A 21,731-nucleotide genomic window follows, 5' to 3' on the forward strand; every position below is an offset into this window, starting at 1 on the left:
GACTCGGCTCAGAGTCAGACAAGTGCAGTACAGTGCTAACGCGTAAGCCACTAGCCAGGAAGGGAATTCCCCGCCTGTCGGCTGCCTGGGCTGGGCTAGCCAGCTGGCCACCGAGGCCCTGGAGCGCTGGAGCGGCATTCGACGTCGCCCTCGCGCCTCGCGAATGGCCGTTGCAGCAACCAACGCCAGCTCAGCTTAGCTATGCCATCTATTCATTCATGTATACAGGTAAAGAATCATGATACAATTTAGGTCTCGACCAAAGAAAAAGAAAAGGAAGGAGCTAGAACTTAAAGAAGAAGAATTTAAAGAAAGAATGATAATCAATGAAGGAAGAGAGAGGTGGGAAAGAAAAAGAAGAAAGGCCGGGAGGATGTGAAAGAATATCTTCCTAATTGGGGAAAAATACCAAGTTGACCTTTCAAGATAATTGCCCATATTTTTAATTATATTATTTTTGCAGTTGACAGATTTAAATGAAAAGCTGATTTCTCGTCTGAAAAAGTTGAAGAAGCGTAATGATGCCCTGGAGAAGGAACTTTCATCAATCAACGAGCGTCTCAAGATCGAGAATCTCTTGAGGGAACACTGTAAGATCAGACATGTCGGAGTCCAGACAGAGCCCCACCCTAGGGGATCATGGAGGGTCATTAAACAAGCCCCTCCCAAAACCAAGACTCTAGAGGACAGCAGTCAAAAGACTATTGACAGGTAAATCAGCAGTTTCCTTCACAATCTTGAAATATTTTTCTACCAAGCATTGTCCTAATCTATTTTTTGTACCTGTTTCATTCCTTTAATGGACTTGTGCATCACTATATAAGGAGGCCAAATATTAACTCAGAGATTCACGCTTCATTTGTCTGCAGTGATATGAATGTTTATAACCTTTTGTTGTTTAAAAGATGTTTAATAATGTGGAAAATAGAACTTGAACTTGATTCCAAATCTTATACTTATCTGATGTCATCAACTTTTAATAGTAGCTATGTAATGTATTGAATAATATTTTTTGAGTAGTTCTGTAATTTCTCTCTATTTTTATGATTGTCACAAAAGTTTGATGAAGAATCACAAGAGTTTGATGAGGAGATACGAGAGAGAGGTCCGAGCCAACACCAAACACATAGAAACAGTCGCCTCTCTTAATGTGAGTATGGAATAAATTGCATGAATCTCTTTTTAACTTGTGCTAGAAGCTAGAAAGATAATAGAATAGTAAAATATTATCTAACTTCTTATGAATATGCTAAAATCTGACTGTTCAGTCACTGACTGATCGATGTTAAATTGGACTAAACCGAACTGTAGTTAGTCAAGATTTAAGTCCTCTGAAGCACTAAAGTGGTGTGTCTCATGTCTGCAACATATAGTAATATCATTGTGTTTGATTGTGATCAAATATTTGATTTAGATACAATCTTTTTAATTTTTCTTCTACTTATTTTGCTTTCCCTCTCATACTCCTTCATAGCTTCGTATACAAGAGCTGGAGAAACTGCTTTCATCAGCCAACGAGCGTGTTCGTCTGCTTGAATACCAGACCCAGCGATATTCCCCTCAGCCAGGGTGGAGCACTCCGAGGGGCCACGCCCAGAACCGATCCCGGACCACACCCGGTCATAGGCGGAGAAGAAGCCACAGCAGGCAATCTTACTCACCTGACAATTATTCTCAAGGTAAATACAAAAAAAATACAAACATTCTACAGTCAAACCTGTCTATAGCGACCACCCAAGGGAAACACAAAAAGTTGTCTTTGAATACAGATGGTCTTTGTAGACAGGTTACTTTAGTACATGATTCAATGAGAAACCATTTTCAAGGGAAACAAGAAATGTGGTCTTTGTAGACACAGATTTGACTGTACCCATGATTATACATCATGCTACAACCTGTATACAAAGACTACTGAAGAGAGACAAGGAAAGTGATCTCTTTAGGCAAGTGGTCTTTATGTAGAGATGCCTGTATTACATCATTGAACTTTTTTTTTTCTCAAGGGAAACAGTAAATGTGGTCTTTATAGACAGGTGGTCTTTCTATACAGGTGTTTGCTAAAACATGGATTTCACTTTATAACATTGAATACTGGTGCAGTATATTTCAGTCCTTTTTTTGGTTGAGGTTTTATTTTGTTTTGTCTTCCATTTTCCCCTTCCCATATTTGTGTGTAAATGTCATGTTTCACTATTGTTTTTTCTGCCATGCAGAGCTTGAAACCGTCAGAAAAGAAAGAGATCGACTGAAGAAAGATAAACAGAAGCTGAAGAAAGAACTGGGTGCTCTTGATGAGGTATTTACATTACAAATTATTCTTGTTGGATTACTTTAACGCTTTATTAATGTTATTTTATTTGGTGTTGACTATTTACACATATTGGCAAGACAGGCTTAGAGGAATTAATTTGTCTCCCCTCTCAGTGAGCAAAATTTTACTAACGGCTCGTTCACATACAGTATATGTAAGCCATATTAAACCACAGCAATATTTTATGTAACTGTGCGCGACTAAGGTATCTTGCATACTCATTTATCTGTGTGTTGTAAAAAATTGTGAAGTGCAGTTCACACAAGTATGCCCAAAAGACAAAAGGCCACCCCTCCCACATTAGTTTACCAACACATGTGAATAAGCCTGAAGTAATACTTACCAAATTTTACATTGATGGGAGCTAAAGAGTCCCACACCCAGGAAGCTAGGTTATAAATGAGCTATTTACCAGATGAAAATTTATTCTAATAGCTAATTTAGAAGCTGCTTATATATTAAACATGTTGAACACTAATTCTCATGTTTTCCAGAGGTTTAATACGGGAACCAGTTCTAGTTGGCAATGGGTTCATACATTGCATCTTTTTTTAATGTTCATTGTTAGGGGAAAATGACGTCAATTTCATTAGAAAAATATAATCTTTTGAACATGGTACGTTTGCTTGTTTTTGTTTTTTCTATTTTACATATCTATCAGATCTTTACATCAAACTTTCTAACGTCCCATTCACTTTTTGTCTGTGTCTTTAATATAATCCTCACAGAATTTCTTTGAGGAGATCGAGGACCTGAAATTTGCACTCCAGCAGTCTGCTCGGCTGAACCAGGAATACGACAAGGCCTTGAAGCAAGTGTGTGAGAACTTTGGAGCTCCGTTCCCACTGGACAGTCTTCCGTCTAGACCGAAGAAGTCTTCATCTGCATCAAAAAGAATGTCTTCTAGTCGTCGAACAAGATGATCTAGCTGAACACAAACTGATCTTTTCAAGTCGCTGAATGTAATCATTTGTTTCAATCAGCCTCTGAATACAAATTCATGCCTGGCTGGAATGCTCCCCAGGGAGTGGAGATTTTGCACACAGTGTGTGAGGGCAAGCACTGAATCCAATGACCAGGTAATAGTATATCTGTAAAGCGCTTTAATAGAGACGTCCGAGATGTATTAAGCGCTATATAAAATCTGAATATTATTATTATTATGAATCTAAACTGATGGTGAACTTAATGTTCTGAGAGTAATTTTTCAGAATGCAGGCATGTTCACATACTGAAGTTCAATTCCTAATAAATGAAGACATGATAACACACTGGAGGAACGTTGTTCCCCACAGTTGCTGCTAAGTAGTGGAACCTGCTACCGACCATCCTGAAGACTAACTGCTGCATCTGTGGATCAGCTCCAGAAATTCTTTAACTTTCTTCTTTTTTTGCTGGATAATATTGTTTGGTATGTGTTTATAATAAAACATTGCTAAACTGGTGTTTGCTTAAGTGGTCCCAATGCATGTTAAGCATATTGCGCTTTGCAACTGAAATGAAAAGATGTTGTGCTGAATACCTTAAAATTTTAAGTCAAGAGCCAATGCATGTAAACCTGAATGCCAAACAGAGATCTGAGTCATCAGCAAAGTTGTACATTTGATTAATAGAGTATGATGTCTCAATATCTGTATACATGAATATTTATGTTCCATGTTATGACCCCTGACCCCGGGGCAGATTATAGGCATTAGCTACGTGTACCGTAATCATGTGTACTGGTAGAACCTCTTAAGTGAGAATACTTTTGCTGACGCCTCTTTCTCAATCTGCGCATAGCGTTGTTCAGTTTCCGTCAATGCTCTGCTAGCATCTAGGCGACAGGTTTTCCTTCCTAGACTGGATAGTGTTTTCTGATCTGTTGAGCAGTAGCACTTCCACCAATTCTCCATCTGGTTCTTGTCATCCTCCTATGGCATTGATTGCATAGACTGGACATGACGTATCTCTCACCAAAAACTCTCCAATTGGTGAAGGATGAACATCCGTTTTCCTTCCTAGACTGGATAGTGTTTTCTGATCTGTTGGGCAGTAGCACTTCCACCAATTCTCCATCTGGTTCTTGTCATCCTCCTATGGCATTGATTGCATAGACTGGACATGACGTATCTCTCACCAAAAACTCTCCAATTGGTGAAGGATGAACATCCGTCACTCTCTGACATCTGACTCTTCTTATACTAAATGGTTGGAGGACTTCAACACACCCAGTTTGTACAGGAGAGTAGTTCCAACACCAGACTTACTGGCATCACACTGGATCACCAGTTCTTTCTCTGGATCATAGAAAGCTAGGATGGCCGCTGCTGTCGGGAGTCGCTTAGTCTCCTTCATGGCTGTCTCATGTTCTGTCTTCCATTCCCATCGTACTTCTTTGTGTGACAGTTTGAGAAGTGGCTCAAAAGTCTCTGACAATCTGGAAAGGAATCTAGCAAGGTACTGTATGCTTTCCTGCACTCTCTGTGGCATTAGCTGGATTGGGTAGATCTACGATGGCCTTTATCTTTGAGGGATCCGGCTTGATATGAGGCCCTCTGCACTGACAATGTGTCCTAAGAATGTCACGCTAGGTGCTTTCAGTATCGACTTCTTTCGTTTTAACTTTATCCCTCTCTATCTTTACACCTCTGATTATGGCTTCTCTCTGCTTCTTCCTTGGTGGACCCTACTCCAAACACAAATATGACATCAGCACATCCTACACATCAACACATTCTACCCCTTCAAGTCTTGCCATGGCTTGCTGCAGCTTCTTCGGAATATCTCTGACCTGACCTTTAGACCAAATGGCAGCCGTTTCCTCCTATACCTTCCAAGAGGTGTGTCCATAGTAGTTGCCATCTTCGTCCAGTCCGCAATGCAGATACCAAGACTGAGTATTGTTAGCATGACTCTTGACAAGTTGAGATACTTCTTGCTGCCAGTTGATTTGTTCTCCATGTTGGAGTCCACACCATATCTACTCTCCCATCCAGGATTACTCCATCTAAGGTGTCTACTTGGTCTCTAACTCAAGCATCTCTGTCAATGCCATCCAGCTGGAACCTATTGACGAAATAGTCAACTGTAGAGTAAGTCATGGGTACTCTGTTTGCTGGGTAGCAACCCTTGCATGTTTCAGGACATCATCTTGAAGAGAGAACTTTGTAACAATATAGTTACAAAAGGTAACAAAGTATTTCCTCACTGGAGAATAAAACTCTCACTTTTGCCCCCACAATCAGGCCTCCATCTTCCCGCTGATTTTTGCGACATTTGAAGTCAAAATATGTATACAATCAAAATAAGTTACATCAAAAATTTAGCAGAACACAATGATGGTTTGGTGACCCCGGAGAAAGCAGGGCTTATACAAAGGGGCCACCAAATTGAAATACAGATCAACAATACTTATACAAAAGAAAATCACTATTGAACATAAATATGAACAAGGAAAACAACAAAAATACACTTCTTGCAGCAGCAGCAGTCAAATCTATATCTACATGTAAATATGAGGGCAATTAGAAAAGAAGAGCGATCAAGAATATCAAGAACATATTATAAAGAAGTTAAGATTTCTCTGTTTAGCTTTTTTAATCTGGAAAGGATTGAACTGTTTTTGATATCGTTGGAAAGTTTATTCCATAACTTTGGAAAATGAATTTTACTTCACTTTGCTGATCCACTGCCACCATGTAACAATAGCTGGTATTTCACTGACATACAAACATACAAACATACATATTGATATTTATATAGCGCCTTTACAAAAACATGCTCAAAGCGCTTTACATTAGTAAATAAAACAGAATAATTATTTTGCTTTCGAAGTGCATACACTGTAAATTTGTTGTGTAAAACTGTGTAAGGTAATTCAAAAAAGTTGTGCACCACATGAACCAAGCCTGTGACAATGTAAACAAAATAACTCGGACGTTAGACATGATTACGGTCTCGTAGCCAATGCCTATAATCTGCCCCAGGGTCAGGGGTCATAACATGAAATAATCATGTATGCAGATATTGAGACATATGATGTGTGCTTGTGGGTTGTTTTTGTTTTTGTTGTTGAGAATTTTCAGCTTGTTCACTGAATAATTGGATTTAATTAAATTGTGGTTTTGACTCATGCATGAATGAGAATTTTGTCCGATGATTGATTGGAAGAATTAAGATAGATAATTCAAGATCATACTTGAAAGCTTTGATTATATCAGACAGAGAGGATGTCTTCACATCCTAGGGGTTTAAACCAAAGGGTTTGATTTGTTGATGTTGTAAGTACATATGTAATATCATAATCAAAGCTTTCAAGTATAATCTTGAATTATCTATCTTAAATCTTATAAAATGCAAATGGATGTGTACCTTTTCCACTCAATATTCTGGTTGAGCTATCAGTGGTCTTGGGTGGAAGTTTTAAAATTAAAGCCTGATGGACATGAAGTTAAGCTACCTTTAGCAAAAAAATTGGTTGACTGTTCAGGCTCATTTTGATAGGACTCGGTTAAGAGCCACACAAAACAGTGCTGTGGTTTTTGATGGATGAATGGTGACTATGGGCAACAAAGGTCCTACATCTGAGCTACCGTATGTGTTGTTAAAATACAGAAGTCTACATTTAACATCTTAAAAAACTGCCCGGTTACCGCTTCATTTCTGGACAGTGATTTATGCAAATGATATGCATATATTTTGTGAGTATAATAGCATTTACTGTTAAAGGATAGTGTAGGAGCAAAAATGTGACTTCAATATCATAAGTTTAGCAGTCAATTCCAAATATTTTGATTTCTATTATTCCCATTATATATGAAGTTTGTAACAGGTTAGATCTTCTGAGATAATATACATTTCTTTCAATATTTGGTGATTACTGAAAAACGTTTTGCAGTACGGTAGCTGCAATCAAAGACTTGGAACAGCATCCTTCTTTCCAAAAGATCCCTCAAAACTCACCTTTTTCCCCAGTGATCTATGTGATTTACTTCCTGTACTGCACCTTCCCCTATAAAAATATCTTCGAACAAGAAGGGATTGAACTATGTGGGATGTGTTTTGTAGATATTACAATGTTGTTTTTTTTAAAGTATGTTTACATTTAAAAAAATTGTAAAATTGTAATGCATTTCTGCATTTTAAGCACAAAAGATATGAAATTATGTTATTTTGAACTGGTAATGTATCAATATCCACACAAAATTCTATGGAAACCTTTCCATTTCTTTGTTTCAATAATAATTGCTCAAATAAATATGAATTGCTCTTGTGGTTCTCGCCACACTTTATGACTTTTTCACTCAAGCATTCAAACTCTGAACACAATTTTGCAAAAAAAATATTAATTTATTGTTTATTTTTCACATTTAATTGCACTTTCTCGATATATATACATATTCAGTACATATAAATTGTAATAACAATTATTATGAATTTCAAAATTCATTGAACATTGAATGAAATAAATTTGACAACATAATGCAACATTTTTATTCTTGAGTCATTGTGATTGATTATATGTAGTAATCCAGAGCTGCCAATCTTATGAATTTTGCTGCAAATGTCAAAACATAAATTTAAAATGAATTCTTTAATTTTTTCAGAAAATGTTTAAGTTAATGAGTTGCATACAAGGCTTAAAACATTTGGGTTAGAGTTTGGGGTATGTATACAGTTGGATCTCAAGTTGAAGTTCTGAAATTTTGAAATGTAGAAAATAGCAACGGAGCAATTGCACAAGCATAATTCTTAACCAATTTTGCCAGATGAATTAATTTACAACTAAGTAATTTCCTTTATAACATGGTTTCACTGTACTATCAAAATTGGGATCTACATGTATAAGCTCCACAACCTACATAAAACAATGTCCTAGAAAACAAATCAATATTAAATAATCATAAATTACAGCTTCGTCAATCTAAATCTGGAAACATCTCTCCTAGTATCGACATCTTGGCATGGAACGGCTGAGATGAACAATTGACGGCAGAGTTCAGACCTTTCTGACTCGTGTGTCTACCTCCCTCGCTGGAATCCTCCCTGATATAATTCTTGATCCATTTTAACTGATCTTTCCTACGGCTTAATGTCCTCAAGGCACGCTCTATTCTAGAGTACTCATTGGCAGCACCGCCGCAGCACGAAAGGGCGCCAATGTCTATAGGGTGTGCCTCTGTGTTGAAGATGTACCCTCCACTGCCAAGGAAGCATTTACCGTGGGGGGTGTCTACGATTTGGGCGTGGCCCCCATCTTGGTGGATGAAGTTGTCGGGGTCAAAGAGGAGGTAGAGGTACTTGAGGGTTTCTGCCAGGAAGAAAGACTCCATGCGGTTGTCCAACTTGTGGGTCTTGACATCTTTTACCTGCATTACAAAAACAAGAGTTCTTCATTTACAGACACTCAATGTTTTGGCATTTCATGATACGGCAGACTTTAAGAATATCTCAATACCAAGGATACAATGTAGATTAACACTTTTAATATCATTCCATCATTAGACAATTATTTGAACTCCTTTCAAAACTGAATGTTCACTCTTGATCTGTCATGAGCAACGTTGTATTAATACTTTGTCTTGGTGTCAATGATCTCTTTCATCTACACCATCTTGGTTCAATATGCCACTTTGTAAATACAATCTCTGCATGGGCAGATAAATGTCATTTGTACCAAGATTTTAAACCCATCAAGACAAATACTAGATTTGTGCTCATGAAAGTCATATAATCATTTATTTATTCAACAAGAGTGCATTCTCTGATACACAGGTGGAAGTAATTTTCTCAAGAGGGCAAACATGAAACTCCTCCATCACTTCGGCAGTGATCATTCTAAAAATGCACAAAGTGGAAAAAGATTTACAAGATCTGTGGATGTTTGGGGGTCATTTGTACCAAAGCTAACTATGAAATGGTCGATTCAGAGTTGTACTTTAGCCTTCATGGTTCACCAGCAAAATTATGCATTAGCAAAAACCTAATTATGACATTACGCAATGCACTTACACTGGTATAGCCACATTCTGTTTTGGTAGTTTCAATGGAAGTTAATACATCTCTACCCATCTGAAGAAGCATTGGATCTTTAGTAGCTTGGTATAAATACATGGCACTCTCCACAAACTCTGCAAATCAAGACAGAAAGAAACCAAGAAAATAGTCTTAAAAGAAGCATTGGATCTTTAGTAGCTTGGTATAAATACATGGCACTCTCCACAAACTCTGCAAATCAAAACAGAAAAACCAAGAAAATTGTCTTATAATTTTAAACAATGTATTCAATCCTTTTGTCTTGCAAAATGTTCTGTCCAAGATATGACATTGTGCATCATGTTCTGGCACTACTCGTGGTCAAGTCCAAGCTATTTTGTCCCATACATGTATTCTGTCGACAACATTTAAGCGGTTAGTATATCTAATCATTTTACTTGGGTCAATAACCCTGCTAGAGCAGTAGATTAGTAGATTAGACCATAAATATGAAATGAAATGATGAATCTCATGAGCTGAGTACAAACCTTTTGAATTCAAATGTTAACTATTACTTTGAGGGTCTGGATTGACTATCTCATCGATTCTTACACGGTGATATGTATATAGCATTGATTCAATGTTTAAGCTGCTTCGAGGGCCCGATGACCAAGTTTCAACTAGAAGATTCGTTTTTCTTTTCTTCATACATCAAAATACACAGTAAAATACACCTGTGACTTGAAAATTGCACAAATCGACCTCTATTAACAGTCGCACATATGGACCATTAACAATGAAATGAAAGAATGCCTCCTTTCCAAATATCTCAGAGAAAGATTTCACAGCTAAAAAATATATCAAGGGACATTATCTTGAAGAACTCGCAAATAACATATAGATAAAAAAAAGCTGCAACATGAAAGCATATCTGTTACCTGGCCTGAGTGGATAGCCCTCTCTCTTATCTACAGCCTTGCTGTTGACGATGTTGTAGAACTCTGGCAGGAAACCCAGCTGACGCCAGACCTGATGATTGTTGTGTAATGTTTTCATGCCGCTGTCTATCTTTCCTATCAGACTCTGATGGAAAACAAAGCATGAGACAAACAGACATCAGGGAACTGTTTGGCAAACATGTACAAGACAATTGGGAGGACAAACATCAATTTAGTACACAGTTATACCAATCAAAGACGGAAGCCATGAGACAACACATGTGTGGTAAAAATTATAAGTTAATAGATACCGGTAATGGTGAAACAAAAAGCACTTGATAGAAAAAATACGACCAACAATACGAGATAGAGTAAATCACAGTTATTCAAGAAAGAAAAATATAGGAACAAGTTAAAAGAGGAAAGGAGGAATAATTTGAAATACACAATTTAAAAAAATTATGCATATTCACAGTCACAGAGGGTAAAACATGATGATAATCATACTTTCCGATCATAGTTACGAGGACTACATCTTATCTACAAACTGAATGGAATTAACCCCAGAAATAACATATTTAGGTGAAAGACAAAAACATGAAAGAAAGATAGACAAATGATAAGAAAATTACAGAAAACAGAGAGGTATATTGTAGATACAATGAACAGAAGAGGAGAGAAGGGAAGAACATAGGATGTTTAAAAGAGAGAGAGAGAGAGAGAAAGAGAAAGAGAAAGGTAGCAGATTAGGAGAAAAAACCGAGCATAAATAGAAAATGAATTTGCAACTAACTAAGATAAATACAAATTGTCAGAGAGAAAATCAACACAGACATTGATCTTACCAGGAGGCCTGGCCAATATGCGTCTAGTGACTGAAAGACTGGCATGGTGACCTGACCTTTCATCATGTTGACCCACATATACCAGTCATCTTTCTTGGAGTACTGGTAGATCACTTTCTCATATTCTGAAATGTGAGAGAATATAAATGAAATATATAAATAAATGATATTTAGAACAAATCTACAAGTCCCACTCTCCATCTAGGTATGGTAAATGGATACCTGGGAGGAATTTATTCCCTGAATGTTTGCAGGGCCTTATGGCAGCTGGGTTTAATCAAGGGGGGGGGGGGGTCATAGTACTTTGTTGGTGCCTTGAGCTTCACCTAGAATGGATATGTGCACAACATTAATCAGGGATGCCAGTTTTCAGGCAATAGCCGGAATTCAGGCCCTGGCTAGTTATTTGCAGACCATAGTTTAGGCTTTTTTTGGTACAAAATAGCTAATTCTAGGTGATTTTCAGGCCCTCTGATCAATTCTAACTGGCATCCCTGATTAATGTATGTATTAATACTGTTATTAACTTGAGATAAAGCATATCTTCAAATGAACATCATAACAGACTTGTATTGACATAATAATTTGATAACATACCGGTACCCAAAGATCTTATGTCTTTGTCTAGTCAAAAAGAGGGCAACATGCAATGACCCTAAAATTAAAAAGAATGATAGTTCTTGATGTCAAGGCAGAAGACTTCCTTTGACCAAGTATTCTATTAGGAGTCTCCTCTCCTACACCCCTACCTAAATATGATGACAAAGGACTCTACTGCTCACCTTTATGAATATCCATACAGTATTAAAGGTAAAGACCAGTATTGGAAACGCCCCAATTTCAAAAAGTGAAATGGAAGCTCTCATTACCAATCATGTGAAAGAATATGTTTTGACTAATACATGATGATGAAAAATTTGCCGGAAAACCGCCTACTAATTCATATATTTGGTAAATTTGTTTCTCTCATGGTCTGTGAGAGATATAGGGTAGTCCCATATACATCTTTCTGTGTATAGTGCTTGTAACTTTACGAAGAATGGGCCAAATTTCTTATCATTTTGATGATTCCAGAACCTTGCAGATGCTAGATGCTAGATGATCAACCTTTTCTGATCGATTCCACAACGTTTCTTTCACAATGCAATCGCATGACCATAACTGGTCTTTACCTTTAAATTATAAACAGAATACTTACTTTCAACAAATATGTGAGGTAGGAGCCTATCCCTGCACCGATGCCTAAATGTGACTACCGGTAACAATTCTACTACTCACCACTAAACATATTCATGAGTTCTTGGTTTCCTAGAAGAAGGCTTCCTTTCACCAAGTATTCCAGGTAGGAGTCGACTCCTGCACCAATGCCTGAATCCAGTGCAGTCCACTTCCCAGTTTGGATGTTCACATGGTTCCCAACCTTTATAGTAGACATTCAATGAAACATGCAGTCAATGATTACTCCCAACGTTCTGATTATCTACATAGTTTCAAGCACGCATTGAAGGAAATTTCAACAGATAAAACCATACTTTCAGCTCAAGTCAACATTTTACAAGATATCAACTTTAAAATTGAGAGGTTTTTTTTAATGATATAAATATTTCGAATAAAAGTAAAGAACTGATCTTGCAGTGAAGAATTGTCAATAACATGAATGTTTTGAATCAAAGTTAAGAACTCGTTTCTCAAGGTACTGAATTCGTGGTGTTGAAAATTCATTGCAAGATAGTTTCTCAACATTGTTCACCAAAATATTGTCATGGCATTGCTGTTTATTTTAAGTCATTTGTTGACCTGTGCTCAATAGAGATACTTGGCCTTGACTGCTTTGTTGTGTTTGTTCCAATATTATATACTTGAGTAGAGATGAGTCAAGTATACATTATCAACAGTACACATCAAATACTTTTTATTTTCCCTTTGAGATATTTGAATGAGTGTCCCATAGAAAAGAAAATTGTTTGAATAAGCAGCATATCATCTGTTTGAAGCCATGGAGAACTTAATGCTGTGTAAATGATACAGGGTTGGTTGGTAGGTTTTACCTGACTGCTAAGAAAGCATGTGTATGCTTGTAGGTAAGCAACCAGGGGACCGACGGCTTTTAGTCCTCTCCAAGGAATTTGCTATGGAGTATTAATGCCTAATGCTACGGTCACAAAGGTTTGTACGAACGATGCATTCGTACCAATCTCTCTGTTTTTCCATAGTCTTCCTGAATTTCCTTGGTCTGAAAATCGTTCGTACGGTGTTTGTAGCAGTTCGTAATGGCATATGTGACTGAGGCTTTACCAAAGAGCACAACCCGGGACCTCCTGGTTACCAGACCACTGCTCTACCATTAAGCCATTGCGCCTCACTACATTAATGCCCTTCTGGCTCCAAACAGATGATATTGAGGGTTCGGTGACACAAAGATGTAACTCCATATTTTTTGTATAAAATGAGTATTTGATATCAAAATGTTAAGAAAAATGTGGGCTTTCCAGGAAACACAAAGACATAACTCCACCCAACACCCCATTGAAGTCAATGGCTGGTAAAACATAGACTTAGCTCCTTAAGGCCCAAGTGCTCAGTGACACATAAACTACTTTTTCTCAAAATGGAGTTTTGTCTTTGTGTCACTGACCCCTCGATATATAATGTGGGACACCAACTTACCATTCCTATATCTGACTTGAATCCCCAGAGAGAATCCAGGGCCCTGAGAGCCTTCTCCTCAAAGACAGGATCACCGGTCAGTCGGCTCAGGGTACCAAACTCTACTATGAAGGTCCCAATCCCAGCGGTGCAGGACACCGCCGTCTCCCCCTTGGGTACCCCATGGAGCAGGTTCACTGTCCCATAAGGCATCCCGGTTGGTGTGTCAAAGGCTTGAGAGAGAGAGAGAGAGAAATATTTGATTCCATTTAACTTTTTATCTTAATCCCACAATAGAATTGGCTTTATTCATGACCTTTTTGCATGTTGATGGTATTCGCAGGATAAGCAAAGATCATTAGCATTATTCTAAGTTAAATCTCAACAACAATTTTTTTAAATTAGAAGTAGACATATCATTACCAAGTTAGCAATATGCAGAGTATCGCTCTGCTGACTATAATATAAATGTTTAAGGCTCTTCAATTTTGCAGGTAACACCAATATATTTAACATCTCCAAGTTTACGCCTTTAAAGTGAATTTCAAGGACTAATGTTAATGCCCAAATTTTTATGAATTTCATCGATAAATTGGAGTTTACATTTGAGAACTAAGAGTTGCACATTACAATAGATACTGAAAATTAATTGGGGCAATCTGATTATCTATATCAAAATTAACATAAATAAGCCAAAATAAGCCCCTGATACCACAAAATAAAGCACACTACCAGAACAAATTAAGGTTATTTGTTCTTTGTACAGCAAGCGACTCTTCGCAAGAAGCCATCTGAACATGGATTCTAATATTGACGAGCCAACAAGACTAACAACTTCAGATATTCTTCACATTATACCAGGTGAAACTGAAGAAATGGGATATGAATTTTCAAGCTATAACAAGGTAACATATATGCTTACCTGGGAGTAGTTTCCTAGCAACTGTTTCAGCCATTTCCAGAAGGGGCCCCTGACAAGGCCAACCGGTGGGCACATCCATGCCTGCCCTCTGGGAGAGGAGATGAGAGGATAAGAGACCTCCAACCACTGCAAAGAAACACAAAACAAAATATCCCCTTACTAGAAGTCAACTTATCAGTGATTAACAAAAATGTCTTTTAGTTCCTAAATCAGACAAAGAATACAGGAAAACATACAATATATATACAAAAGTGCGAGAATTCTCAACTCTGACATATACCTATATATCCCTTTTTTTTCTTTTTTCTTTTAAATATTGAATGATTTTATTCGTCACAAAATGGTACACTGCCTACTTCTGGATAATATGACCATAATAAATGAGATGATCTATACGCAAGAACATGTAAATCTTGATTACTTTACAGTTCAAATCATCAAAGACATATAAAAACTGGAAAGATTTGATTATTCTTATACATATTCTCAACAGTCTCATTGCCTCTTACTGATCAAAGTTTCCCTCAATGAAGCACACAATTCTTAGTATCACCTTTATATGTAACTCTTTAACTTGCTGATAATTTACTCAAGAGAACTTTACCTCTTATATTGGTCTCAAAAACAGAAACATTGAGGTCATCCTCAAAGGATAGATGATCGACGAGTAAATTGGCAACTCTCTGAAACTCTGTGTGGTTTCCCATGATGGCCAGTGTGTCCAAGGTGTCAACGAGGGTCAAAGAATAGCTGCGTTAGGATGAAACAAAGCAAGTGGAGTGGCAATACACTTCAAGACAAATTCCTCTGGGCTTTATTTTATTAAAGATATACCGTGTGAGTCAAAAAAAAGTTTACACCTAGAAAATTGCTAATTATTTTTAAAATCATCTATTAATAGTAACTTATTATACATCTTAGGAAAGAGTGTTTTATCCCGAATCATTTGGTATCATTGTTGTGTGGTATGCGTTCACGCTTGGATGAAGAGGAGGCATTGTTTGTGAGAGTGCAAAAATCGACATACGTGCATACCACACAAAAGCGATACCAAATGATTTTGGATAAAATACTCTTTCATAAGATGTATAATAATTTACTGTTCATGGATGATTTTTTTAATAATTAGCAATTTTCTAGGTGTAAACTTTTTTTTGACTCACACTGTATAGGGTTAGGGTGAAGGTTTCAATTGGGTTTTAGGGTAGGTTGAGGGTTAAAGTTGGGGTTAGATATAGTGTTCGGTCAAGAGCTGACATTCGGAGCAATTGTCGCCAGAGCATTTTTCTCCAGAAGCTTACACAAATTATCATAAAATTCCAAGGGTAAGTTACATTCCAAATATTTGTTTTTTGGGGGGAGGGGGGAATTCCTAAATCATCTACATATCATCACACATAAATTTCTTCTTCATAAAAGATGGTGGACATAAAACCTGAATAAAAAGATTTTACAATTCATATCTGTATCCAACTTCTTCGATGGGAAGAGAGAATATGGGGATATATATATATATTTTTTTTACCTGCCCCATGTATCTGCACCGTCACAGGTCAAAGGTTGAAGTTCATCATAAGGGAAAGCATGCTCCAAGTAGCTGTCGTATGCAAACTGGAACATTGCCCTGACCTTCTCCCTGCATTGAGAAAAAAATATTGTTGTATAAGTGTTGTAATCTTGTGAGTTCATGATGAAAATAAAATGTGGTTCAGTAAAATTCTTGGTCAGTTACTCTCAAGATATACTGGTTATTGCCTCTTTCTTTCAACCAACATGAACATCACAGCAACAACTCCTGTCTGTTCTGATAGGACAAGCCCTATGTTTGTCTCTGTCTACCATTACTGCCTTCACCTTTGACCTTTGTTCTTTGGTCTCCTATATTGCAGTTATCGGATACCCCTAAAGTGACAATTCTAAGAATGCCATTTGTCCCCTCTCTTCAATTTTCATCTGTCCTATCTATACACAAGACTGTTTATAGATAATCATTCCCAACAAGCCTCTAGGCTTTCTTGAATACTAACTTCATTTTTATAGATCTATACAAATGTGATTCATCCACATGTAGATCTATGTTTGTTGATGGTCTGTCTTTGTTTTAATTGTTTTTAAAGAGAGTGATATAAAGTTTGTTTATCTAGTTGTCTTACCTATACAAGGGTAGCTCATCTGTGATATCACCCCTTGATATACATCCTAAATAGGTGACCATCAGCAGCAGTGGCATAAAAACCACACTCACGAACGAGACATACATTTTCTTCTGCTTCTCGACCTGAAAACAAATGATTAAATAAATACTAAAATAATAATGAAAAGAAAAAATTAAACTAGTTCAAAAGTTCAGTGACACAACTCCGCCTTTTCACTGAAGTAAAGCAGAGCTACCACTCAAGGTAATCTTGGCCTTTTAAGCATCTTTCTGAAAGAAATATGTCACTCCTGGGCCCTGTCTTACAGAGAGTTGCGATTGATCCAAATCAATCGTAAGTCCTCCAATCCATCGCAAGGTTGCAGTCTCCTATCTCTTTTGTACAGTTGCGATAGCTTTCAATCGCAACTAATTTGTGATTGATATCGGCTCTTTATAAGACAGGGCCCTGGACTCTTCAATATTCCGCAGATCGAGTCAACAAGCCATCAACTTGTGAGCCCCTTCTGACATCGCCTCGTTCGAGCGCTTTCGCTTCACCCAACTGAAGTTCTTGATTCTTCCCATAATCTCTTTTGTGCCAGCGAACACCATCTCGCATAAGTAACTGTAGGCTCATATTACACTCTCAAACTCTCAATTCTCGACTCCGTCTATAATAACTATAATACATGTCATTATTCATTTGTGCTTATTCAAATAGGTCTATGTGCATTCTTCATCATGTTCATCTGTCATCATGCGTGTCGACTTTCATACTTTATTGCATCATCACTAAATCAGCAACACTTCATTGAACTTAATTAGAGAACGTGCAAGTTTGTAAAGCGCATCATATTATCATTCATAGACATATTACTGCTAGCTAGTGCAAGTAGTTGTACCGCCATTCTGACGGCAGCTCGACGAGTAACCAAGTGCAACACGGAGCTTCGCCCGCGCCCCTACCGTGGTGAGCGGAGCTCAGCTCCGCTGATCTTCTCCGACACGGTGGCGCATTATCTTTGCTACAATTTATACCTGAAATATTCATCATTAGACATAACTTCACACTCAATTCTAAATATAACACATCGATCTAAAATTACCTATGTATAGTTTAATATATTTTACTTCATATCTTGAACAAGAATCAATTAAAACGGTGAGTATTCGTACCTACAGACTCGAAAAGGGCTGGCTGGCTAATAATTAGTACGGTATCGTATAAGTCTCATGAAAAGGGAAAATATATTAAGATGACAATCATTCTCACAATTCTAAAGGAGGATTTCTTAAAATTCTTATTATTGTTCTAAAGATGGAGGTAAAGTGATGGATACTCAGAGTACCGATGTGAAAGAGAAGAGAGGGGGAGAGGGAGAAGAAGAAGAAGAGAGGGGAGAGGGAGAATAAATAGAAGAGAGGGGGGGAGAATAAATAGAAGAGAGGTTAGAGGGAGAGGAAATAGAAGAGAAGGGAGAGGAAGAAGAAATAGAAGAGAGGGAGAAGAAATAGAAGAGAGGGGGAGAGGGAGAAGAAATAGAAGAGAGGAGAGAGGGAAAAGAAATAGAAGAAAGGGGATCGAGAGGAAGAAGAAATAGAAGGCGCGAACGCAGGGGGGGGGGGGTCGAACCCCACCCCTCCCCATCAAATTTGTTTGTGTGTGTGTTTTGGAGGAAACCCCTCCCCCTGTTACACCTATAAATGTAATAACGCCCACAAATGTAATAACGCCCACAAATGTAATAACACTTTACCCACAAAATTAATGTTATAACACCCAAAAATGTAATAATTTCACCTACAAATGTAATAACCACTTTACCCACAAATGTAATAATTTTGAATCACCCACAAATGTAATAATTTTGAATCACCCACAAATGTAATAATGACTTTACCCACAAATGTAATAAATTTGAAGGGATATTTTGTCGAATTTGTTCAAAACTAAGACCTCACCATCTCATTCCTGTGGAATAACATGGGTATAGTGCGTAGTTTTTCCTCCAGACCCGGTTATTTCAAAAGAAATATAAATTTAAACAAATCTTCGAAACTAAGACCCACCATCTTATTCCTCTTTTTTTTTCATTCGAAAATAAATAACATTATTACATATGTGGATACAACACGTCACAAATAAATGATTGGTCCCGCGGTCACACGAACTGACGAATCAGTCAAAATGGTCCATATAATTATATAACACACAAAGGAGGGACCGATTCGATGGTTCGTTGACCGTCGACGATTTTTTTTGTTGTTGTAAATATTCTAACGCCCACAAATATCCTGGAATTCAATGTTCGTAGAAAAAAAAATCGAATAAGTGACCTTAAATGTATTTAAATATTGACGCTGATTGTTTTATGCATGTGATTATGAAATATGTTCACGATATTTATGTACGCTATTAGTGACATTGAAACGTTGGGCAACTACCCCCAGACATACCCCCCGTCAAATACCCCCGGACATCTAACCCCAGCCAACTACCCCCTGGACATCTACCCCCCCCCCCCAATCCAACTATCCCCTTCCAAATACCCCCAGCCAACTACCCCCACCCTGAAAACTACCCCCGGACATCTACCCCCATCCAACTACCCCCGGGCAACTACCCCCAACTACCTTAATTTGCTCGGGGGTAGATGTCCGGGGGGGTAGTTGGAGGGGGAGTTAGTTTTCCAGGGGGGGGGGGGGTTGTTGGATGGGGTTAGATGTCCGGGGGTAGATGTCCGGTGGTAGATGTCCGGGGAGGGGGTAGTTGACTGGGGGTAGATGTCCGGGGGGTAGTTAGCTGCTTTGTTACGGGGTTTTAGTTTTGAACAAATTCGACAAAATATCCCTTCAAATTTATTACATTTGTGGGTAAAGTCATTATTACATTTATGGGTGATTCAAAATTATTACATTTGTGGGTAAAGTGGTTATTACATTTGTGGGTGAAATTATTACATTTGTGGGTAAAGTGTTATTACATTTGTGGGTGTTATTACATTTGTGGGTAAAGTGTTATTATATATGTGGGCGTTATTACATTTGTGTGTAACACCCCCCCCCCCCCTCAATTTTTTTTAATAAAAAAAAATGTGCTAAAGGGCGACCAAAAAAAGGTGACCTTACCCACATTCCCCCCCCCCCACTGAACGAAATATCGGTCGGCCAAATTTTCAAATTGTCGGGACAAAAAAAGTACCCTTACCCCCCCCCCCCCTCTCCATTTCTCAGATGCAGGGGGAAATTTATTTCTCATCAATGCCAACTTCTTTTCCTCCAATTCATCTTCTTTGAAACTGCGTTTAATTTCATCTACGGTTATAGATTAACTCCGTTCTCTTCTCATGAAAATCAAATACTCTTGACCAAAATTCAAAAGTGATTTACCAATTGCTCCTTTCCGTTGATTATTCCAAAATATATCTCCTCTCAACTATAGGTGTGGATATGAAGTCAAATATATTATTACAGACGTTCCATATCAATTTTTTTTTTTTTTTTTTTTTAAATGGCGATATGTCTTCTTTTCCTTTTTGCAGAAGCAACACACATTAGTTTGGGCAATTCCAAATAATTCCATACAGTAGTTTAAATCGGAACTCCCTTAATCGGCTATTTAATTTACCTTGTCTTAGTCTCTTAAAAACGTTGTTAATTTCTTTAAAAGAAAAACCTTGTTGATGCATTTAGTGAATCGATCGCTAAATAAAGAAAACAAAATCAAGGATTTTATACATGCAATATCTTGTAAATATTTATGAATATAATTTGCAAATATATTCAGTGGATACAAGAAAATATTTTAACAACCACTTAATTCTGCGAGACATTAGTCTCAACAAAAGTGGTTGAATTAAGGATCACCTTGCGCTACCAAAAGCTTTAAGTGTGAATGACCATGCATGGGAACTTTTATGTGATTTTGTGTCTCAATGTTACCCCTTTCCCTCTTTCTTGTTCTCCCCCATTTTTCTCCCTTCTACCCACCCACCCCCCCCCCCCCCCCCCTCCCTTCCTCATGCGCTCTCTTTCTCTCTCTCTCCCTTTCTCTCTCCCTCTCTCTCTCTCTCTCTCTCTTTCTCTCTCCTTCTTTCCCTCCCCCTCTCTCTCTCGCTCTTTTTTTATCTTTTCATTCTACTTTATTTGTTTAATTCAAATTCTTTCGTCCACTCCTCTTTTCCTCTCCTACGGAAGCCTATAACTATAATCGAGCCTTTTCAGTCAGTTCCCCTACTTTATCCATATTTGTATTGCATCGATGTGAAATCTGTTAATATATATATTAGGAAAAATATATTTAATGGAAATACTTCTCCGTATAAATAGTATTTGTTTTCGGGGAAATTATTGTCCTATAAGAATACTTATCCGGGTAGATGTAAGGCTGTAAAGATGTCCGAGTAGTAAGTGTTTTAAGTACGGGCGAAGGTAGGTAAAGTCATCCATCTTTAATTTGCTGTGTTGTTGTCGGGTTTGTGGGTATCGCTATATCAGTGAAAATTTACAGAAACGGAAAATATATTGTCATCATTTGTCATCTTTAATGCAACGTTTAATAGACAACTGAAAAGAACCATTTTCAAGGGGGGTTGATGATAAAAACATGATATTTGCTGTTTCTAGTTGTAGATATTATTACTTCGTCGTTCGATATAACTGAGCATTATCTTATCTGTAAAGCACATTTACATCCCCTTATTATCCCAGGGGTTCTCAACCCTTTTTAACTCGAGGCAAACTTTGGCTTAATTAGATAAAAATGACAACTATATAAACGTGATAAAAGAAAATAGAGAAATAATTGCATAGTAATTCAAGTTCTGCCATGATGTCAGTTATATGTTCAGTTGGGGGGGGGGGTGGTAGTGAGAAACAATTTTTTTTTTTTTTGCCCCCGCAAATGTGAAAATCGCGCCGCCCGATTTTTCGCCCAGTGGGGGGAAGGAGTATTCATTTGTTTCCAAAATAAATT

At 37.6% G+C, this 21,731-nt stretch overlaps 2 protein-coding genes across 2 annotated transcripts; one reads left to right on the forward strand and one right to left on the reverse strand.

The window, feature by feature from the left end:
• Nucleotides 1-204: 204 nt before the first annotated feature.
• On the forward strand, nucleotides 205-3,380 carry LOC105442844 (centrosomal protein of 290 kDa-like). Its single transcript, XM_011675457.2, has 6 exons — nucleotides 205-228; nucleotides 464-711; nucleotides 1,060-1,150; nucleotides 1,475-1,679; nucleotides 2,214-2,296; nucleotides 3,040-3,380. Exons 3-6 carry the CDS (start codon nucleotides 1,064-1,066, stop codon nucleotides 3,232-3,234), a joined length of 570 nt encoding a protein of 189 aa, XP_011673759.1. The 5' UTR covers nucleotides 205-228; nucleotides 464-711; nucleotides 1,060-1,063; the 3' UTR covers nucleotides 3,235-3,380.
• Nucleotides 3,381-7,859: 4,479 nt separating this feature from the next.
• LOC100888981 (ER degradation-enhancing alpha-mannosidase-like protein 2) lies at nucleotides 7,860-17,964 on the reverse strand. Its single transcript, XM_030975521.1, has 11 exons — nucleotides 17,933-17,964; nucleotides 16,773-16,897; nucleotides 16,145-16,255; nucleotides 15,224-15,369; nucleotides 14,620-14,745; nucleotides 13,719-13,930; nucleotides 12,330-12,471; nucleotides 11,052-11,176; nucleotides 10,207-10,351; nucleotides 9,305-9,423; nucleotides 7,860-8,661 (listed from the first exon to the last, which is right to left on the reverse strand). Exons 2-11 carry the CDS (start codon nucleotides 16,877-16,879, stop codon nucleotides 8,212-8,214), a joined length of 1,683 nt encoding a protein of 560 aa, XP_030831381.1. The 5' UTR covers nucleotides 16,880-16,897; nucleotides 17,933-17,964; the 3' UTR covers nucleotides 7,860-8,211.
• Nucleotides 17,965-21,731: the final 3,767 nt, after the last annotated feature.

The sequence above is a fragment of the Strongylocentrotus purpuratus genome, unplaced genomic scaffold (genome assembly GCF_000002235.5).
Source record: "Strongylocentrotus purpuratus isolate Spur 01 unplaced genomic scaffold, Spur_5.0 spur5_scaffold_8, whole genome shotgun sequence".
Taxonomy (NCBI): domain Eukaryota; kingdom Metazoa; phylum Echinodermata; class Echinoidea; order Camarodonta; family Strongylocentrotidae; genus Strongylocentrotus; species Strongylocentrotus purpuratus.

Excerpts from the sequence above, each read along its gene's own strand:
- LOC105442844 (XM_011675457.2), top strand. The coding sequence starts at position 1,064 with ATGAAGAATCACAAGAGTTTGATGAGGAGATACGAGAGAGAGGTCCGA. Across the intron at positions 1,680-2,213 it reads ACCTGACAATTATTCTCAAG|AGCTTGAAACCGTCAGAAAA; the intron begins GTAAATACAAAA and ends TCTGCCATGCAG. Across the intron at positions 2,297-3,039 it reads AACTGGGTGCTCTTGATGAG|AATTTCTTTGAGGAGATCGA; the intron begins GTATTTACATTA and ends TAATCCTCACAG.
- LOC100888981 (XM_030975521.1), bottom strand. The coding sequence starts at position 16,879 with ATGTATGTCTCGTTCGTGAGTGTGGTTTTTATGCCACTGCTGCTGATG. Across the intron at positions 14,746-15,223 it reads TTTTGAGACCAATATAAGAG|TGGTTGGAGGTCTCTTATCC; the intron begins GTAAAGTTCTCT and ends GTTTCTTTGCAG. Across the intron at positions 12,472-13,718 it reads TCAAGTCAGATATAGGAATG|GTTGGGAACCATGTGAACAT; the intron begins GTAAGTTGGTGT and ends TCTACTATAAAG.